Source organism: Neoarius graeffei, chromosome 16 (assembly GCF_027579695.1).
Source record: "Neoarius graeffei isolate fNeoGra1 chromosome 16, fNeoGra1.pri, whole genome shotgun sequence".
NCBI lineage: Eukaryota > Metazoa > Chordata > Actinopteri > Siluriformes > Ariidae > Neoarius > Neoarius graeffei.
Window position 1 is genome coordinate 41,751,764 of NC_083584.1, and position 22,695 is coordinate 41,774,458.

The 22,695-nt window shown below is 41.3% G+C and overlaps 1 protein-coding gene across 1 annotated transcript in view; it reads left to right on the top strand.

Moving 5' to 3' along the window:
• mapk15 (mitogen-activated protein kinase 15) overlaps window positions 1–21,729 on the top strand; it is a 31,572-nt gene extending 9,843 nt beyond the window's left edge. Inside the window, exons 2-14 of the mRNA XM_060942102.1 lie at window positions 1,361–1,459; window positions 3,856–3,885; window positions 4,226–4,316; window positions 7,205–7,335; window positions 7,436–7,599; window positions 7,693–7,832; window positions 8,053–8,110; window positions 8,886–9,023; window positions 9,186–9,291; window positions 9,439–9,772; window positions 9,939–10,072; window positions 10,231–10,377; window positions 21,363–21,729. Of these exons, the coding sequence (XP_060798085.1) occupies window positions 1,361–1,459; window positions 3,856–3,885; window positions 4,226–4,316; window positions 7,205–7,335; window positions 7,436–7,599; window positions 7,693–7,832; window positions 8,053–8,110; window positions 8,886–9,023; window positions 9,186–9,291; window positions 9,439–9,772; window positions 9,939–10,072; window positions 10,231–10,377; window positions 21,363–21,554 (1,764 nt within the window). The 3' untranslated portion in view covers window positions 21,555–21,729. The remainder of the gene's footprint in view (window positions 1–1,360; window positions 1,460–3,855; window positions 3,886–4,225; window positions 4,317–7,204; window positions 7,336–7,435; window positions 7,600–7,692; window positions 7,833–8,052; window positions 8,111–8,885; window positions 9,024–9,185; window positions 9,292–9,438; window positions 9,773–9,938; window positions 10,073–10,230; window positions 10,378–21,362) is intronic.
• Window positions 21,730–22,695: the final 966 nt, after the last annotated feature.

A 22,695-nucleotide genomic window follows, 5' to 3' on the forward strand; every position in this document is an offset into this window, starting at 1 on the left:
ACGACGATTGCCTCATTCTGCTTTTACTGAGACAGAGGAAGAGAAAAAGGAACAGAATTTGGAGCCGAGAACACTTCCTTCTGAGAGAAACCCGTGGTGAATTTCACCGAACATTCTATAATCTGCTTGACAATCCCGATGAAGAACTATTTTTCAATTATACCATTCAATTATATTTTTTCTGAAGTTTTCCCCTGAAAGCATAGAGTTATCTCCCTAGACCCGTTCTGATTGGCTGGCGCGGCGGTGACCGCATGCATTGACTGGAATTTCCATCTTCACGCCTAGAAAAAAGTGTGCATGTTCATTTCACGCTTCACGCGTGAAGTGTGCAGTGTGCAGCGTGCAACGTGAACGCCGTTCTATGGCCCAGAGCAAGTCATGCTACGTTTGTCCACTTTTCTTTACACGCGTGTAGCGTGTAGTGTGCAGCATGCAGCGTGCAGCGTGAACCTTCTATGGCCCAGCAGCCTACTGTACTTTTTTTTTTTTTAATTCTATAGGCAGGCGTAAGCACACATTTTTGTAGAATATTTTCATCCCCCCCCCCCCCCCCCCCCCAAAAAAAAAAAACAAAAACATCCATTTACATATTTATTGCTTCAGAGATGGGACTACTTTTCAAGTGATTGATTTGAGTCACTAAAGCTTGAAGTAAATATGACAAAGCCTGAGGGAACGTGTAATTATATTTTACTCTATTGCTGTATATAATCATAGATAACACTAAATAAGAACAGTTTTGGTAAGACGTTCTCTCATGCCTGTCTCATATTAAGGCCATTGTGTCTATTTTTTGTTTTATAATTTGACTTTCATTATAAGTGAGTTTTAAGTAAATGGATTGTGTTCTGTTCTCAGTCCATTACTGTCTGCTCTAGTCTCTGCTACAGATACAGTCGCTTGAGATTAAGATGAAAAATCACAGATTATTGCTTTCAATAACTGTGAGATGAATTCAAATCCTAGCTTCTCAATTCTCCCTTGAATCCTTTCCGTTCTGTGCTCTGACTGGCCATAACATCAGGACACTGCTGACTGTAGTTTAAAAGAAATCAGAAATATTAAAAATGAGTAATAATAGTGATCGTTGCCTGTTGTCATTATTACTTAGCCAAGGCTTGTTTACTTCAGCTTATCTCTTGACTTCACAGTAATGACTCCTGTCTTTCCATCCCAGTAATTGGATTGTTTGTTTGTTTGTTTGTTTGTTTGTTTGTTTGTTTGTTTGTTTGTTTGTTTGTTTGTTTGTTTTAAATAGGTACGGCTTTAGCTTGCATTGCATGGCAACATGACTCCTCATGTTAATTATTGGGCTGCATTGATTTGACTTCTTTATTATTTCCATCTCCTCTGACAGGCATATGGAATTGTATGGAAAGCAGTGGACAGGAAGACCGGTGAGACAGTGGCTGTGAAAAAAATATTTGATGCCTTTAGAAATAGAACTGATGCTCAGGTACACTTTACATTATTATGTATATAAATAATTTTAAGAATACACACTATTATACCACAGGACTACTGAATTCTTAATTCTGATTTGTCTTCAGATGCTGGTTAGCTTTCTATAACAGCATCTCTGACAGTAATTCCGGTTAATGCGTTATTTTTTTTTTCCTATAGTAACAACTTACACAAGGACGTGTATGATGGATATGTAACCTAAATTGATTATAAAATGTGTACAACACCAATTCCAAAAAAGTTGGGACACTGTGTAAAACATAAATATAAAAAAAACAGAATGCAATAATTTTCAAATCATGGAAACCCTATATTTCATTGAAAATGTACAAAGACAGCATATCAAATGTTGAAACTGAGAAATTTTATTGTTTTTTGAAAAATATATGCTCATTTTGAATTTGATGTCAGCCCAACGTTTCAGAAAAGTTGGGACGGGGCAACAAAAGACTGGAAAAGTTGTGTAATGCTAAAAAAAAAAAAAACTAAATTGGTTAATTGGCAACAGGTCAGTAACATGATTGGGTATAAAAAGGATATCCCAGAGAGGCTGAATCTCTCAGAAGTAAAGACAAGGAAGGGTTCACCACTCTTTGAAAGACTGCGTGGGCAAACGGTGCAACAATTTAAGAATAACATTACTCAATATAAAATTGCAAAGAATTTGGGGATCACATCATCTGTGGTACATAATATCATTAAAAGATTCAGAGAATCTGGAGAAATCTCTGTATGCAAGAGACAAGGCTGAAAACTGACATTGGATGCCTGTGATCTTCAGGTCCTCAGGCAACACTGCATTAAAAGCAGACACGTGTCTGTAGTGGAAATCACTTCAGAAAACCATCCATCCATTATCCATAACCGCTCATCCTGTACAGGGTTGCGGGCAAGCTGGAGCCTATCCCAACTGACTATGGGCGAGAGACGGGGTACACCCTGGACAAGTTGCCAAATCATCGCAGGGCTGACACACAGACAAACAACCATTCACACTCACACCTACAATTAATTTAGAGCCACCAATTAGCCTAACCTGCATGTCTTTGGACTGTGGGGGAAAACGGAGCACCTGGAGGAACCCCACACAGATACGGGGAGAACATGCAAACTCCATACAGAAAGGCCCCCGTCGGCCACTGGGCTCGAACCCAGAACCGTCTTGCTGTGAGGCGACAGTGCTAACCACTACACCACTGTGCCGCCCCTTCAGAAAACCATCATCTGTGAAAACGGTTCATTAATGCATCCACAAATGCAAGTTAAAATCACATATAAACAATATCCAGAAACACTGCCACCTTCGCTGGGCCCGAGCTCTTTTACGATGGACTGAGACGAAGTGGAAAATTGTCCCGAGGTTTGACGAATCAAAAGTAGAAATTATTTTTAGAAATCATGGACACCACATCCTTTAGCCTAAAGAGGAGAGGAACCTTGTTGTCAGCGGGCTTGTTATCAGTGCACAGTTCAAAAGCCAGCATCTGTGATGATATGATGGTGCATTAGTGCGCATGACATGGGTAGCTTGCACATCTCGGAAGGTATCATTAATGCTGAATGATATATACACGTTTCAGAGCAATATGCTGCCATCCAGACAAAATATTTTCCAGGGAAGGCCTTCCTTCTTTCAGCAAGACAACGCCAAACCACTTTCTGCACACATTAAAACTGCATGGCTCTGTAATAAAAGAGTCCGGGTGCTAAACTGGCCTGCCTGCAGTCCAGACGCGTCTCCCATTTAAAACTTTTGGTGCATTATGAAGCGCAAAATATGACAAAGGAGACCCCGAACTGTTGAGCGAATGAAATTGTATATCAGGCAAGAATGGGACAGCATTTCTCTTTCAAAACTACAGTAATTGGTCTCCTCAGTTCCCAAACATTTGCAGAGTGTTGTTAAAAGTAGACATGATGCAACACAGTGGTAAACATACCCCTGTCCCAACTTTTCTGAAACGTGTTGCTGACATCAAATTCAAAATGAGCATATATTTTTCAGAAAACAAGAAAATTTCTCAGTTTCAACATTTGATATGTTGTCTTTGTACTATTTTCAATGAAATATAGGGTTTTCATGATTTGCAAATCTTCACATTCTGTTTTTATTTACAGTTTACACAGCATCCCAACTTTTTTGGAATTGGGGTTGTATAAGAGGAATAAAACACTTCAGGAAGTGCTGGAAGTTGACGATAATCAACTCGGAAGCATCCTGCCACACCGTCGTTGATTATTTTCCTATGCCAATATGCCCCATCTTGTTTTATTCCTTATATATTACTAATAACCGTATGACTAGTTAGGAGAGACATACTTTTTGTATTGCTGTATTTTTATGCCCCAGATTTTCAACCTGATTTTCCTATGTCTTTTTTTACATAGAGAACATTCAGAGAAATCATGTTTCTTCAGGTAAGGACAATCTGGATTGTCAATAATATGGATTGCTCCTTAATCCATATTAGTTATAATGTGTTTGTATGATGTATTACCAACAGCAAATTTTTTTTTCTTTTTTTCCTGGACATTATGCATATTCATGTGTTCACAACTGTATGCTTGTCATCACAGCCATGATCACACCTTTTTGTAGAACAATATTACAAAGCACTTAATAATTAGACCATCTTCAATTAAATTTTTGCCTATACATTTCTAGACTAACATTACCTGAATTATTGCCACTGCTGCCACTATCGCTAGTGCTAGCATGTCTAATTAGGTCCTTCTTTCTTTTATTTCTGTCCTGCAGGAGTTTGGGGATCATCCCAATATCATCAAGTTGCTCAATGTTATCCGAGCCCAGAACGATAAAGATATTTACTTGGTGTTTGAGTACATGGGTAAGGCTTCATCTGGTTGGAAGCTATAAAATAAATGGAAAGTATACTAATAATGTGGATGTTTACCAGACTGCTCCCTCTTGTTTGATTTGTTGCTGACGCCTTCAAAAGATTTTTTTGGCTCCTAGCTTCATTTCATGACCAGTTTTGGACTTTGCTCTAAGCTGATACAGGTCACATAGGTAACCATATCAAGTAGGTTTCACTTACAATAACTAGGTAGAAAGGATAATTTTACAACTATAATAGATCATGTATTATAGTTATTAGAAAACCAAAGATGCCATATTCGTTGTCGTTGCAAGCTACTGAGATAAATATGTTATATTGGGAAGCTAGTATGGAATGATCAAATTGGCTATAAATGTAGATTGAAAAATCAATCAATAATCAATACTTTTAACTGAGCCTAATTCTGCAAATGGTTTCTGAAGCAGTGAAGAGAGTTGTTACCTGAATGTATGGTTGTACAGAAATGGTTATAATCCAGGATAAACACCATAAAACCAAAGGTCTTTGTATCATTATGCAAACATACATTTACAAAGTAAACAGTAATAAGATGTAATCTAAACTGTAAACTCAACCTTCTCAGAGCTTTTATCTGTAAAGAATGAATCCTTGTTCTCTTGTTTTAGTTTTTGGCAATTCTTACATCCAGATCCTACATGATTTGTTGGTCGTTTTGCAATCAATCAATAAATGAATGAATGAATGTTATCAGGCATTCTAAATTCACTTTAGGTAAGTGAGTTTAGCTTGGAAAGATCTCCTGTTGAAGATAGTGGCGCCACTTGTTTGGTCACGTATTTGGCTTAGCCTAATCAAAGTTCACCTTTGCATATCTATAAATTCTTAAGCCACAGATGACAATAGTGGATGAACAAACCATACTTTGAATCATTTTCAGTTTTTGGAGTGACCAAAGCATTTTGCACTGTGCACCAAGGACAACCTTGGAGAATAATAGAATGTTGGTGTCTCTGTGTTGGAATCAAGAAAATCTGTGTCGAAATACATGGCCAAAATATGTGGATGCCTGACCATATTCCTCATATGTGCTTGTTGAACATCCCATTCCATATTTAGTCCCCCTTTACTGTTGTTATAACCTCCACTCTTCAGGGAAGGCTTTCCACTTGATTTTAGAGCGTGGCTATGACGATTTATGTTCATTCAGCTACAAGAACATAAGTGAGATCAGGCACTGATATTAGATGAGGAGGGTCTGGGATGCAGTTGGTGTTCCAGTTCATCCCAAAGATGTTCAGTGGGGTTGAGGTCAGGGATCTGTGCAGGACACTCGAGTTCTTCCACTTCAAACTTGTTAAACCATATCTTCATGGAGCTTGCTTTGTGCACAGGGGCATTGTCATGTTGGAACATGTTTGGGCCTCTTAGTTCCAGTGAAGAGAAATTGTAATTCTATAGCATGCAAAGTGAAAAGTCCTTCCCATGCCACAAGGCACATTGCCAATCTCCGTTTCAGTAGCCATTGGCCTCTTGTCTGCTACATAGCTAGTGTTACAGTGGGGGGCTGGTTCTCTAGTAACCGTGAGCGTTTGACTCTGTACTCACATCTGTATTGCAGTGTGTCTCACCAGATGGCAGTACTATAGTTACCATTTTTATGATGGTCTTTGGTATGACCAAACCGTGAGCAGAACTCACAATCTCCCAGTCAAGAGGCAGACACGTTAACCACTAGGCTGACTTGCAGTATATAACATGCAAAGACATCCTATACAATTGTTTGCTTCCAACTTTGTGGGAACAGTTTGAGGAAGAACCACATATGGGTGTGATGATCAGATGTCCACATAATTCTGGCCATATGATACTGTGTGGATCTGAAAAGAAATATTATGAGAACCCAAATTGGATGTAGCAAATACTGATGGTATTAATGGGGTAATGGCAGCAATATTACTGTAAAACTGAAAAGGGTCAATTATAAGATCCATTTTGATAGCTTCTGCAAATGGAACTTGTGTTTCAACTAAAGTGTTTCAACACTTAGAATTACAGTTACATTTAATACATTTATATGTACATTCACAGCATTCTGACTGTTGAGTCTGTTCACATGTAAATGTCTTGGTTTGATGTGTTGATGGACTAATTAAAGAGAGACGGCCTTTCGATTTCATAAAATTGGTGAAATTTAGTTCCCTCTGAAATTTGGTTATTGTGATGTTTAATTTCTGTAATATCTCACAAAATATCAGGCCATTCTGCGGCTGGGAAGTTATTTAATTTGAGGGAATTCCTGAGCAAATAATGTGCATGAAATCACTCGCTTCGCGCAGTCAAGCAGACAGAGGAAGTCCGTGTGCGCATGCGCAGGTTTACTTTCGACCGTGCACTGACAGTTACACCATTCTGTTGCTAAATGAACAGCTGATCACACCGAGGTGCTCGCTGACCGCCGATATTTATTAGTTTGGTCCTGCGTTTCCTTTTCTTTATGACATAACGTCTTCTCGCTTTCCGTTACTGTAGTCAGTCTTTCACGTTTCATTCGCACACTTGCATCCTCCATTTTTCTCTTCTGTTTCAAATTTGTATCCCACAATGCCTTGTGCGAACGGGGAAAGTCCACCACGTGATGTATGACGCAGTATCTTGAATTGGGTCATGGTGAAGCAAACAAAAATAGTGGAGAATTTAGAGCCACATGGCCCTAAATTCATTAATTGTTCTATTAAAAAAAAATAATCAAATTGGAAGTCTGTGATTCGAATTCAGTAGCTTTTGATCCACTAAACAAAAATAATTGGGTATCAGGGAAAATTCTATTTATGATCTACACTTGAAAAATCTGAAAGGCAGTCTACCTTTAAAGGTCATGTAGGACTATTGAAGGAAAGCACATCTTTTCACTCCAGATACTGACCTGCATGCTGTTATTAAGAAAGGCAGCCTTTTGAAGGACATTCATAAACGATATATCATGTACCAGCTTCTCAAGGCCACCAAATACTTACACTCAGGGAACGTTATCCACAGGGACCAGAAGGTAGGTTCTCATATATGTAGGTTTGAAATAATGCTGGGCTACCAAACATCTGATAAGTTGTAGTACTGTGTTGTCTACCATCTTTCTCTATATCATACAGCCCTCGAATATACTACTAGATGCAGACTGCTTTATCAAACTGTGTGATTTCGGCTTGGCACGCTCCCTCTCCCAGATCCAAGAGGATGCTGTGAATCCTGCTTTAACAGAATATGTGGCAACACGGTGGTACCGTGCTCCTGAAATTCTCCTTGGCTCCACTAGGTACCAGTTACACACTTTTTATTCTTTGAAGATCATATTAGACTTTCTACAAATTTACCCTTTCAGGTTTACACAGTGCTTTTCGTTGTATAGGTACACGAAAGGGGTGGACATGTGGAGTGTGGGCTGCATTCTGGGCGAGATGTTGCTCGGCAAGCCGCTTTTCCCTGGAACCTCTACCATGAATCAGATCGAGAAGATTATGAGTACTATTCCACATCCTATGCCAGAAGGTGAGGTTACTTTATAACCCAATTTTTACTGTTACTGTAGAAATTACCAAAATCACAACATAAGAGAGCACAAAGGAATCGGTTTGGTTTGGTTCCAAAACATGTCTTGGAAACATAAATGAGTAGAGGTGATCGTTAGATAGTCTAAGCTTGAGATTTAGGGATAATCACTCAGATAGGTTTTGTTGTTACTCATTCAGCCTTATTTCTTCAATTTTAGACATTGTGGCCATCAGGTCAGAGTGTGGAGCATCTGTAATTCAGAGAATGCTGCTTAGGTACGTGTCCAAAGACAAAAACCGGATGTGGAGCATATGTCTGGTACTAGGTATTTGATGATTTTGCTTTGAAGATTTTATACACAGTACCAGTTATGTGCATTACATATACACTATATAGCCGAAAGTTTGTGGACACCCATATATGGTTCTTTCCTCAAACTGTTGCCACAAAGTTGGAAGCACACAATTGTACAGGATGTCTTTGTATGCTGTAACGTTACAATTTCCCTTCACTGGAACTAAGAGGCTCAAACCTGTTCCAGCATGACAGTGCCCCTGTGCACAAAATGAGCTCCATGAAGACATGGTTTGAGAAGGCTGGAGTGGAAGAACTTGAGGGTTCTGAACAGAGCTCTGACCTCAAGCCCGCTGAACACCTTTGGGATGAACTGGAACACCAACTGCACTCCAGACTTCCTCACGCTACATCAGTGCCTGATCTTACTCATGATCTTATGGTTGAATGAGTACAAATCCTCACAGTCATGCTCCAAAATCTAGGGGAAAACCTTTCTAGAAGAGAGGAGGTTATTACAACAGAAAAGTGGGGACGATATATGGAATGGGATGTTCAACAAGTACATATGAAATTGATGGTCAGGTGTCCAGAATCTTTTGGCCATATAGTGTATGTGTATTAGACATACATTACTGAATGAAGTTTTTCTTCCTTGCTTTTGCCACTATGAGTCTCCCATTTGTTTTTATTATGACTCAGCCCCATCACATGTCAGCTAAGATCACTGAGCACATGCTTTTTGTGACTGTCTAGGCCACAGGTGCCGTTAGGGGATTTAATGCAGCCTTCAGTGCCACCTGATGCTCTTGATCTGCTAGAACGCCTGCTTGTCTTTAATCCTGATAAGCGACTAACTGCCGAGGAGGCTCTGCAGCACTCTTATGTGGCCAAGTATATGAAATCTTTTGACTTCCCTTCCGCAGTCTAGGTAGATTTGGCTTCAATAGGAATAGTACTTTATGAATAGTGTTATAATAATAAAGTGTTTTCCTAAAGGTTCTTGAAAAATCTTCCTACCTCATATATAAATGTCTTCCTGCTTTTCTTCCAAAGGTTTCATAATCCATCCAGGGAACCAAGTCTGGACTATGAAGTTATTCTTGCTGTGGATGATGATATCCAGCTCTCTGTGACTCAATACAGAAACAAACTCTATGAGGTTTTAACGATATAGCCATTTTATGAATTTTAATATGAAAGCAGTGATGTGAAATGTGGTATAATAACATAAGTGCTGTGTCATAGTTGGAGTAGAAAAAAGGAACATTTTGTGACAGTATCTGATCTCTGAATCTTATGTGAACAGATGATTCTGGAGAAACGGGTCTCTCGCCAAATGGCAAGAAAAGCTCGTCTGAAACAGAAAGCTGAGGAAAAGCCTGGGAGGGATGTTGGGGAAAATGAACAGGACAAAGCGAAAGTAAATGACAAAGGGTGTAAGAAGGTTGAGAGAAAGGAGGGGGAAGGGGATGGTGACAGGAAATTGATGCAACACAACAAAGACCAACCTGGAGCAGGAGCAGCCACTGCCAAGCCTGTCTCCATACAAGACCAAACACAAACAGCCATCGGGAAAAGCAGTCCAGCTGCAAACACCAGCATTACCAAGACATCTTACAACCCAATCACACACGTGTCCAGTGAGTCCTGTGTAACAGTACAGTAGTACATAAATTATGTGTCCAGTGAGTCCTGTGTAACAGTACAGTAGTACATAAATTACACTAAGTGGTGTTTCAATAGCCTATAAAACTTAAACACTTTTATTAGTGCATATATAATATTAGTGCACATTTGATTTATCAGATGATGTGGTCAGACCATCCAGTAATCCTTCAGTGGCTGCTCAGCATCAACATAACCGATTTGGCAGAAAGGCAGTGCAGCAGTCTCAGAACTATGACTGTAGTGGCATCTTACCTGTACAGGCATCTAACAAGGTGAGACCTGAAGCCTGATCTCTGACACAAGATCTTTTTTTGCTTTGGTTGGAGTGGATACATTTAGAAATCTTACATTAATTAATATTATTACAACATGCTGTAGGCATGTCTTTGATTATGGTGTCTTTGATTATGGTGGGTTTTGATCTGTGCAGGGTGTAGAGCAGCAGCGTGGTCAGTCAGCCCCTTTGGGAGGAACTCGATCCTTCTCCCTCACTCTTTTACAACCACAGAATACCACTCTGTTTCGTAAGGAAGAACCTGTCCTGATGCCAAGCCTGTGTGTCACCTCTGCACGGCTGGTGAGTGACCTCCTGTTTCACTCTGTCAGGTACAAATGCAATATCATAAATCCAATGTACTTTTATACTATACTATACTATACTATACTATACTATACTATGCAATGCATACTTTATGAGCTGCACTGCATTTTACAATAAAATAAGTCATGTTAGTGAACCAGGAACAGAATTTTGGATAAATAAGGTTCACTTGGTACAAAGAATTTAATTCAGCACTTGCTTACAATAAGGGAGACATTTCAACAATCAGAAATAGTAATGAAAAACAAAAAGGCTGATAAATAAAGAGTATTTAATCATGTGCAGAAGAGTACACCAATCATGGACACCAGTGTTATAGTCAAGTCACTAAACCTCGAGTCCGAGTCCAGTCTCGAGTCCCCAGTGTTCAGGTCCTTAAAAAAAATTTCGAGTCAAGTCCACTATTGATCCGAGTCGAGTCCAACACTCCAACCGCACCATTTGACAGTGGCTGTTTTAGTGCCATTAACATTAGTTTGTTCCTGAACATGATGTATGAACAGGTGAATGTGCTTCTCTTTGTCAAAGAGTGCAAAGTATTCTGTCAGAGATGGGTGGGAGACGGATGTACGTAAGTGCAGAAGGTGTGTTAATTAATACAAGTGAAGACAGGTAAACAATCCAGAACGGCAGGCAAAATCATAAAACGGTGAAACAGGCAACAGATCGAGCGAGGCACAAACAGGCTATCGTAGACTCGGCAGAATCAAAGACGAGAAACAGGAAATCAGGGATCAGGAAACCAAACAAGGAACTAAGGCTGGGTAATGTGTCAGCAACGCAACTCAATACTTCGCAAAGTAAGTGTTTTCACAGTTTTTATATTGGCACACTGTTTGCGCCTTAATCCTGGGCAGGTGCGAGTTGTTTACGGCTCACGCGCGAGAGTCTGCTTGGCGCGTGCGCTGTCCGGAGCGCCCCCGAGAGTCTATCTGATGCATGCGCCAAGGCGCACAGGTGTGACACGCTTACACGAAATTAGTACAAAATTAATATACATCCATTCCTGCGTTTCAGGCCTCCAACACATCCAAAAAAATTGGTGACGGGCAGTTTAGGACTCGTAATGTGGTAAAACAATTACAACCCCGATTCCAAAAAAGTTGGGATAAAGTACAAATTGTAAATAAAAACGGAATGCAATAATTTACAAATCTCAAAAACTGATATTGTATTCACAATAGAACATAGACAACATATCAAATGTCGAAAGTGAGACATTTTGAAATTTCATGCCAAATATTGGCTCATTTGAAATTTCATGACAGCAACACATCTCAAAAAAGTTGGGACAGGGGCAATAAGAGGCTGGAAAAGTTAAAGGTACAAAAAAGGAACAGCTGGAGGACCAAACTGCAAATCATTAGGTCAATTGGCAATAGGTCATTAACATGACTGGGTATAAAAAGAGCATCTTGGAGTGGCAGTGGCTCTCAGAAGTAAAGATGGAAAGAGGATCACCAATCCCCCTAATTCTGCGCCGACAAATAGTGGAGCAATATCAGAAAGGAGTTCGACAGTGTAAAATTGCAAAGAGTTTGAACATATCATCATCTACAGTGCATAATATCATCAAAAGATTCAGAGAATCTGGAAGAATCTCTGTGCGTAAGGGTCAAGGCGGGAAAACCATACCGGGTCCCCGTGATCTTCGGGCCCTCAGACGGCACTGCATCACATACAGGCATGCTTCTGTATTGGAAATCACAAAATGGGCTCAGGAATATTTCCAGAGAACATTATCTGTGAACACAATTCACCGTGCCATCCGCCGTTGCCAGCTAAAACTCTGTCGTTCAAAGAAGAAGCCGTATCTAAACATGATCCAGAAGCGCAGACGCCTTCTCTGGGCCAAGGCTCATTTAAAATGGACTGTGGCAAAGTGGAAAACTGTTCTGTGGTCAGACGAATCAAAATTTGAAGCTCTTTATGGAAATCAGGGATGCCGTGTCATTCGGACTAAAGAGGAGAAGGACGACCCAAGTTGTTATCGGCACTCAGTTCAGAAGCCTGCATCTCTGATGGTATGGGGTTGCATTAGTGCGTGTGGCATGGGCAGCTTACACATCTGGAAAGACACCATCAATGCTGAAAGGTCTGTCCAGGTTCTAGAGCAACATTTGCTCCCATCCAGACGACGTCTCTTTCAGGGAAGACCTTGCATTTTCCAACATGACAATGCCAAACCACATACTGCATCAATTACAGCATCATGGCTGCGTAGAAGAAGGGTCTGGGTACTGAACTGGCCAGCCTGCAGTCCAGATCTTTCACCCATAGAAAACATTTGGCGCATCATAAAATGGAAGATACGACAAAAAAGACCTAAGACAGTTGAGCAACTAGAATCCTACATTAGACAAGAATGGGTTAACATTCCTATCCCTAAACTTGAGCAACTTGTCTCCTCAGTCCCCAGACGTTTACAGACTGTTGTAAAGAGAAAAGGGGATGTCTCACAGTGGTAAACATGGCCTTGTCCCAACTTTTTTGAGATGTGTTGTTGTCATGAAATTTAAAATCACCTAATTTTTCTCTTTAAATGATACATTTTCTCAGTTTAAACATTTGATATGTCATCTATGTTCTATTCTGAATAAAATATGGAATTTTGAAACTTCCACATCATTGCATTCCGTTTTTATTTACAATTTGTACTTTGTCCCAACTTTTTTGGAATCAGGGTTGTAAATAGAAGAAGAAACCTTTATTCGTCACATGCACATTTCAAGCACAGTGAAATTCATCCTCTACATTTAACCCATCTGAAGCAGTGAACACACACATACACACACACTCAGAGCAGTGGGCAGCCACACCAAAGCTCCCAGGGAGCAGTCGGGGTGAGGTACCTTGCTCAAAGGCACCTCAGCCCAAGGCCATCCCACGTCAACCTAACTGCATGTCTTTGGATTGTGGGGGAAACCAGAGCACCCGGAGGAAACCCACGCAGACATGAGGAGAACATGCAAACTCCACACAGAAAGGCCCTCGCCCGCCGCTGGGTTTGAACCCGGAACCTTCTTGCTGTGAGGCGACCGTGCTAACCACTATGCCACCGTGCCGCCAAATAATGATGTGATTTGAAACAGGTGATGTCAACAGGTGACTGTAATCATGATTTGGTACAAAATCAGTATCCAGGAAAGGCCTCGTCTTTGCGGAGCAAAGATTGGTCAAGGATCTCCAGTTTGTCAACAAATGCATGAGAAAATTATTTAATTGTTTAAAAACAATGTTCTTCAAAGAAAGATGGGAAGAGATTTGGATATTTCACCCTCTGTGGTGCATAATATTGTACACCACCTTGTGGTGCACCCAGGTAAAACTTGACTGTGCAGAAAGGAAGCCTTATGTTAACTGTTAAACGGTTCAAGGTATCGGGAGGAATTTTGGTGCATAAAGGGCAAGGGCTCAAGCCTAAGCTGAACACCTGTGATCTCCGATCCCTCAGATGGCACGGCATCAAGAACCGTCATTCATCTATAGCTGATATAACCACATGGGCTTGGGATTACTTTGGCAAACATTTCTCAAGCACTACAATACAGAGTTACATCCACAAATGCCAGGTAAAACTTGACTGTGCAGAAAGGAAGCCTTATGTTAACTGTTAAACGATTCAAGGTATCGGGAGGAATTTTGGTGCATAAAGGGCAAGGGCTCAAGCCTAAGCTGAACACCTGTGATCTCCGATCCCTCAGATGGCACGGCATCAAGAACCGTCATTCATCTATAGCTGATATAACCACATGGGCTTGGGATTACTTTGGTAAACATTTCTCAAGCACTACAATACAGAGTTACATCCACAAATGCCAGGTAAAACTTGACTGTGCAGAAAGGAAGCCTTATGTTAACTGTGTCCAGAAGTGCCATTGACTTCTTTGGGCTTGAAAGCATCTGGGATGGACCATCACACAGTGGAAATGTGTATTGTGGTCAGAGGAATCAGTACTCCAGGTCTTTTTTGGAAGAAGTGGATGCATTACATGTTATAAAGTGGCAAATGCTTTACCGTCCTGACTTTTTTGAAATGTGTTGCAAGATTCAAAATTGGAATAAGTGTTTATTTTGAAAAAAACAATAAGATTCATGAGGTAAAACATCAAATAATGTCCTGTTGTTTTGTTTTTAAGTCCGATACAGGTCAAATATTATTTACAAATCATTGTTTTCAGTTTTAATATTAATTTCAGCATACTGTCCTGACCTTTTCTGATTTGGGGTTGTAGAGGTCTGTTTCATCACACCCAGTGATCCAATGTTGATGGATCCCTTGAGAGAGAAGAACAAAGCATTCACATACTGAGACTTCTTACAAATGTGTAACACGGCAGAGGAAGGCATCACTGCCACCTGTAACTAGAGCTTATCTCTCAGACCAGTGCAGGCTTTATGCCTCTAAGCTTTCGCACATGTGATGCATAACAGTGTCCTATATTAGATGAGATGAAGCTGCCGGTAACTGGTTTATATCTCACTGCTGATTTATATTAGATGCTGTTGGTATACACTCCCAGTCAGTGGAGAGAGCTGAAAAGCGTACTGAGGTGTTGCATTTCATTTTGTGTTGCATTATTCAGTTAGTAAGGTGATGCCAATGGAATATTCACAATTGGCTCTGGAATTATTGGCACCCTTGGTAAAGATGGGTAAAAAAAAAAGTTTGAGATTAATTTGAGAGAAATCTGACCTTGACCTATAGTAGCTTCTTAGCAGAGACAGACAGTTTCATTTAAAGTCATTCTCACTTCATGATGTCCATGATGTCATGCATCCTAACATGATTCACTGGGCCTTTGGGGGAAAAACAGGCCCACATCATGACAGATTCATCACAGGATTAGATTCTTTTCTGTATAGCCATCCTTATTTTTACACCAAATCCACATTGAGCATTTGTTGCTTAAAAAGCTCTATTTTTGTCTCATCTGACAAAACTCGATTCCAAAGAATGACATTCTTGCACTTGGAGAAATGTTTGGCTCTTTAACCTTCTGCCTCAGTGTGTGTGGGACCAAGTTACTTTTAATTACTGCCTTAACATTTGATATGGTTATTTTCAATTGTGTAGATATTTTTATATTTCCTGATTTATGAAGCTCAATACAGGTGTGTCCCATTTTATTTGTGTATTCTCTCATCTTTACCTTGCTGATGAATGGGAATCTCAAGGTTCAGTAATGTTATAGTCATACAGTGGTGCTTGAAAGTTTTTGAACCCTTTAGAATTTTCTATATTTCTGCATAAGCCAGCCAAAGTCCTTCCCACGCCAAGTGGCGCGTAGGGCGGCGCCGATCTCCGTTTCTATAGCCCTCGGCCTCTCGCCTATTACATAGCTAGGGTTACAGTGGGGGGCTAGTCCTCTGGTAACCACGAGAATTTATATTTCTGCATAAATATGACCTAAAACATCATCAGATTTTCACACAAGTCCTAAAAGTAGATAAAGAGAACCCAGTTAAACAAATGAGACAAAAATATTATACATGGCCATTTATTTATTGAGGAAAATGATCGAATATTAAATATCTGTGAGTGGCAAAAGTATGTGAACCTTCACTTTCAGTATCTGGTGTGACCCCCCTTGTGCAGCAATAACTGCAGCTAAACGTTTCCGGTAACTGTTGATCAGTCCTGCACACTGGCTTGGAGGAATTTTAGCCCATTCCTCCATACAGAACAGCTTCAACTCTGGGATGTTGTTGGGTTGCCTCACATGAACTGCTTGCTTCAGGTCCTTCCACAACATTTTGATTGGATTAAGGTCAGGACTTTGACTTGGTCATTCCAAAACATTAACTTTATTCTTCTTTAAGCAGTCTTTGCTAGAACAACTTGTGTGCTTAGGGTTGTTGTCTTGCTGCATGACCCACCTTCTCTTGAGATTCAGTTCATGGACAGATGTCCTGACATTTTCCTTTAGAATTCGCTGGTATAATTCAGAATTCATTGTTCCATCAATGATGGCAAGCCGTCCTGGCCCAGATGCAGCAAAACAGGCCCAAACCATGATACTACCACCACCGTGTTTCACAGATGGGATAAGGTTCTTATGCTGGAATGCAGCGTTTTCCTTTCTCCAAACATAACGCTCATCATTGAAACCAAAAAGTTCTATTTTGGTCTCATCCATCCACAAAACATTTTTCCAATAGCCTTCTGGCTTGTCCACGTGATCTTTAGCAAACTGCAGATGAGCAGCAATGTTCTTTTTGGAGAGCAGTGGCTTTCTCCTTGCAACCTTGGCATGCACACCATTGTTACCTCCGCCAAGGAGGTTATGTTTTCGGTAGCGTTGGTTTGTTTGTTTGTTGGTTTGTCTTTTAGCAACATTACGGAAAAAGTAATGAACGGATTGCTCTGAAATTTTTTCCAGAGGCGTGACTGGGCACAAGTAACAATCCATTAAATTTTGGCGGTGATCTGGATCACCTTCTGGATCACAGATTTTTTTAAAGGATTCTTGGCGGAGGTCTATGCTCTCCGAGTGCTTTTCTAGTTGTTCAGTGTTTTCCTGATGGTGGACTCATGAACATTTAACATTAGCCAATGTGAGAGAGGCCTTCAGTTGCTTAGAACAGTGTTTCCCAACTTTTCTTGAGCCACGGCACACATTTTATATTTGAAAAATCCCACGGCACACCACCAAACAAAAATATCACAAAAAATATATATATATATATCTCATCTCATCTCATTATCTCTAGCCGCTTTATCCTTCTACAGGGTCGCAGGCAAGCTGGAGCCTATCCCAGCTGACTACGGGCGAAAGGCGGGGTACACCCTGGACAAGTTGCCAGGTCATCACAGGGCTGACACATAGACACAGACAACCATTCATACTCACATTCACACCTACGGTCAATTTAGAGTCACCAGTTAACCTAACCTGCATGTCTTTGGACTGTGGGGGAAACCGGAGCACCCGGAGGAAACCCACGCGGACACGGGGAGAACATGCAAACTCCACACAGAAAGGCCCTCGCCGGCCCCGGGGCTCGAACCCAGGACCTTCTTGCTGTGAGGCGACAGCGCTAACCACTACACCACCGTGCCGCCCAAATATATATATATATATATATATATATATATATATATAAAAAATATATACACACACACACACACATATATATATATATATATATATATATATATATACTCAGAAAAAGAGGAAATTTACTCAGAAAAAGAGGAAATCCGCCGTAAAGCGGGAAACTCTCATCCCTGCTATCGCTATCACCGCTGTCACACCTGAAGCATTACTAATTCTATTGTTTGAATGGCAACAGGTAGATACACAGGTTAATTAGCTACCTGCTGCCATCTATTGGAAGAGTATTTAATTGTTCTGCCGGTCACTATAGACCCTTTTCACGTGACGTCACGACAAATGCAGCCGCCATTTTGGACATGTACTACCAGTAGTTTACCACAGCCAGCATTGAGGAACGGCAGCAAAGAAAGTGTTTATTTTCAGCAAGACTTCCATCATACCACTATATTGTTGTGCACCTGGATGTAGTAACCATCAACAAACAAGGCAAGGATTATCATTTTATCGGATCCCGGTAGATGCTGACCGACGGAGAAGATGGATAGCGGCACACCAACGCTTGTGTAGTGACCACTTTGTTGGAGGTAAGACGAATAAAATTAGCCAGAAAAGGCATTACATTGCTGTTAACATTCTGTGGCGGCAAGTGTGTAACCAAATAGGCTAAAATAACCCACTGTAACCTCTTTGTTCTTCTGTAGTAGCTATTAGCTAACGACATTAGCTAGCGTTGTGTTCCTTTGCTGTTGGTAGACTGTAGGACAGATCAGAGGCAGTGTCCTACAAACAGCGCTTAATTTGAGGGGGAGCAAGCCGGAGCGCGCTCCGGAACCTCGGGCGTTGGCTCCGGCAGCTATTTACACTGGATCCGGTGATCCGACACCTCTTTTGACTATGTAACAAAAAAAATAAATAAATAAATAAAAAAAATGCAAGTTTATTTAGTGTTAATGTCTGATTTTGATATCTGTCTTGTTGGTGATTTCTCTCATGAAACGACATCCACAAAATATCTGCAGATGAACTTAATTTGCAGTGTTATTACAAAACATGCCCAGAAGCGCAGCGCCGCAACCCCCTTTTTTTCCGCACCGGAGCCGCTCATCCTCTGCGCTCCGGGACCTCCCACTTTACAAATTAAGCACTGCCTACAAATAAGTGTTCAAAATAAGAGTATTTGTATTTGTCTCTTAAATCCAGGCCGGTCCCTGTAATCTGTAACAACGGTTGGAGAAAGTAATGGCAAATAGTGAGTGCACAAACCATAGAAGGGAAACTGTACACAGCGCCAGGGCAGTGTGATGGTATGTCTACTTTTAGATTGTGTTAGCTTATCAATGAACACACTCGTCACTCGATGAGTTTCACGTCTTTACGACGGATACTTAAATGTGTGTTAGGTATTATTGTTGCAGTCTAAGCAGTCATTGTAGCAGCTAGATGAGCGAGAACCGAAAGGGTCTGTGCCATAAACCGTTATTTCTGTACGGCGTTGCTAATGTGTCGTTACTGTTGTTATTTCTCCCTCTGCTCGCCCTGTAAATGCCCTATGTCGCTGGATAGCGAAGGTGTTTTCTGCATCTCACTCCTTTTTCTTGTATGTTCTCCGTTTGTCACCTTCCTTGCATTCAAACCAATTCGAGCCAAAGTCCGCTACATGTCCAAAATGGTGGTCGCGTTTACGAAGGTCACGTGACTGAAAAGGGTCTATACGTCGCTGGCATAGACGAACGAAGAAAAATTATTTGCAGTAAATAAATAATTTTCGGAACAATTAAGTGAAATTGGATAATGTCCCACAGTACACCTGATGATCTCTCACGGCACACTAATGTGCCACGGCACAGTGGTTGGGAAACACTGGCTTAGAAGTTACTCTGGGGTCCTTTGTGACCTCGCCGACTATCACACGCCTTGCTCTCGGAGTGATCTTTGTTGGTCGACCACTCCTGGGGAGGGTTAACAATGGTCTTGAATTTCCTCCATTTGTACACAATCTGTCTGACTGTGGATTGGTGGAGTCCAAACTCTTTAGAGATGGTTTTGTAATCTTTTCCAGCCTGATGAACATCAACAACGCTTTTTCTGAGGTCCTCAGAAATCTCCTTTGTTCGTGCTATGATGCACTTCCACAAACATGTGTTGTGAAGATCAGACTTTGATAGATCCCTGTTCTTTAAATAAAACAGGGTGCCCACTCACACCTGATTGTCATCCCATTGATTGAAAACACCTGACTCTAATTTCACCTTCAAATTAACCGCTAATCCTAGAGGTTCACATACTTTTGCCACTGACAGATATGTAATATTGGATCATTTTCCCCAATAAACAATGCGGTTTTCGTCCTGGTCGTGGAACACTGGACCAGCTCTTTACCCTTGCAAGGGTACTGGAGGGTGCATGGGAGTTTGCCCAATCGACCTACATCTGTTTTGTGGACCTGGAGAAGGCTTACGACCGTGTCCCTCGTGGTGCCCTGTGGGGGGTGCTTCGGGAATATGGGGTTCAGGGCCCACTACTGCAGGCCATTCGGTCCCTGTATGACCGGAGCAGGAGTTTGGTTCGCATTGCCGGCAGTAAGTCGGACTCGTTCCCGGTGCATGTTGGACTCCGCCAGGGCTGTCCTTTGTCACCGGTTCTGTTCATAACTTTTATGGACAGAATTTCTAGGCGCAGCCAAGGGGCGGAGGGTGTCTGGTTTGGTGGCATCAGGATCACTTCTCTGCTTTTTACGGATAATGTGGTCTGTTGGCTGCATCAATCTGTGACTTACAGCATGCGCTGGGACGGTTTGCAGCCAAGTGCGAAGCGGCTGGGATGAGGATCAGCACCTCCAAGTCCGTGGCCATGGCGCTCAGCCGGAAACAGGTGGAGTGCCTACTCCAGGTCAGGGGGGAGTTGCTACCTAAAGTGGAGGAGTTTAAGTATCTTGGGGTTTTGTTCACGTGTGAGGGTAAGGGGGAGCGGGAGTTGGATAGAAGGATCGGGGCAGCATCAGCAGTGATGCGGACGTTAAACCGGTCTGTTGTGGTAAAGAGAGAGCTGAGCCAAAAGGCAAAGCTCTCAATTTACTGGTCCATCTACGTTCCCACTCTCACCTATGGTCACGAGCTATGGATAGTGACCGAAAGAATGAGATTGTGGATACAAGCGATAGAAATGAGTTTTCTCCGCAGGGTGGCTGGGCTCTCCCTTAGAGACAGGGTGAGAAGCTTGGTCATTCAGGAGAGACGGAGTAAAACCGCTGCTCCTCCACATCGAAAAGAGTCAGTTGAGGTGGTTGGGCACCTTGTTAGGATGCCCCCTGGACGCCTCCCAAGGGAGGTTTTCTGGGCATGCCCCACTGGGAGGAGACCTCGGGGCAGACCCAGTACACGCTGGAGAGATTACATCTCTCGGCTGGCCTGGGAACACCTCGGTATTCCCCCGGAAGAGCTGGTGGAGGTGGCCGGGGAGAGGGAAGTCTGGGCTGCTCTGCTTAGGCTGCTACCCCCGCGACCCAGATCTGGATAAGCGGTAGAAGATGGATGGATGGATGGATGGTCATTTTGGTTTATTACTGGGAATGAGTTTCACACATACATTCGCTATAAACTTTGCAATAAAAGTGGGTAATTATTTTAGGTTCAGACTTTCATACTCTTTTATTGATAGTTACTGTATTGCTTACATCTGTATATTATTATCCTATTCATTGTTTATCCCTATAATGTGAAATTTTTTTTTTTTTTTTTGCTTGTTGGACGTAAATTTGAAACATGATGCTTGAAAGGCTGCAACCAAAATAAATAAAGGAAGATACTTTTTTGTGACATCACATCCCAGGAATAGTACTGAGTTTTAGTGAATATCTGCTCCACCTAACATTTTCTTATTTCTTGTTGTCTGGCTGTGCAGAACCAGCGCCACCCCTCTCAGACTCGGACTGCAAAACCTCCCCTCAGGTTTGGCAAGAAAGTCTTCCAGAACAACGCAAATGTTTCTTCTTCAGGAGACCCTCAAGCCAAACTGGGCAGTTACTCTCAGGTCTATGGAACCGTCAACAGCACAGAGCTGAACAACCTGCTTAGGGGTCGTCCACAGCTATAGACTTTTAGATTGAAAATGTAAATACATTTACATGAAAGGAGAAATGCACCTCTGTCTGAAGGGACTGCTGCATGTAGGATGATGTAAAATGTCATTGAATTTTGATATAGACGATATGGATATTCTCATGAAAACTAAAATGTAGCTTTTATGGACTAGTCAGATTGAACCTTGTACAGACAAATGAACAACTTGCAGTAAATGCCATTTGTAAACATCTTGAGTGTGTGCATGCTTTAAGGTACAAATGCTTGTCACTGTGATGCTACTTTCAAACTTAGTTTATTGGGAAAGCGAATGTAGTATACCTTTAAAACATTATGACCTAATGTGATATCATGTGTCGCACATAATTTCCTCCCCAATTTGGTATTGGCCAACATACAAAAGCTACCAAGCAGGAACTTTTCAAGGAAGCATGTGCTAGCTTGTAGATAGATGAAGCCAGCATACAGCATCTTTTTTTTTGAACTGTTGCTGTTGCTGCGTAACACACTTGGAGGAAAGCGTTATTCACTCTTTTCCACATACAAACCCCATTTCCAGAAAAGTTGGGATATTTTCCAAAATGCAATAAAAACAAAAATGTGACTTGTTAATTCATATAAACCTTTATTTAACTGGCAAAAGTACAAGGAAAAGGTTTTCCAATAGTTTTACCGACTAACTTAATTGTATTTTGTAAATATAAACAAAGTTAAAATTTGATGCCTGCAATACACTCAAAACAAAGTTTCTCACTTTTCTCATCTCAGTTCCAAAAGTTGTTGAGAAAAACAAGGCTAAGATCCTGTTGGATTTCAACTTCCAGACTGACAAACAGGTGCTGGCTAAGCAACCGGACATAATGGTGGTAGATAAAGAGCAGAAGAGTCTAGATGTGGCAATCCCAGCTGACAGTAAGTTCATACAGAAGGAGCATGAGAAGTACCAGGGATTGAAGAACAACAGAAACAGATGTGGAAGGTAAAGTCCAAAGTGGTCCCAGTGGTGATAGGAGCTGTGACCAGAGTGGCTCCAGCAGATTCCAGGTACAACATCTGACATTTCTGTCCAGAAGAGTGTAGATCTAGGAACAACTAAGATACTGTGTAGAACCCTCAAACTCCCAGGCCTCTAGTAGAGAACATGAACATGAGGA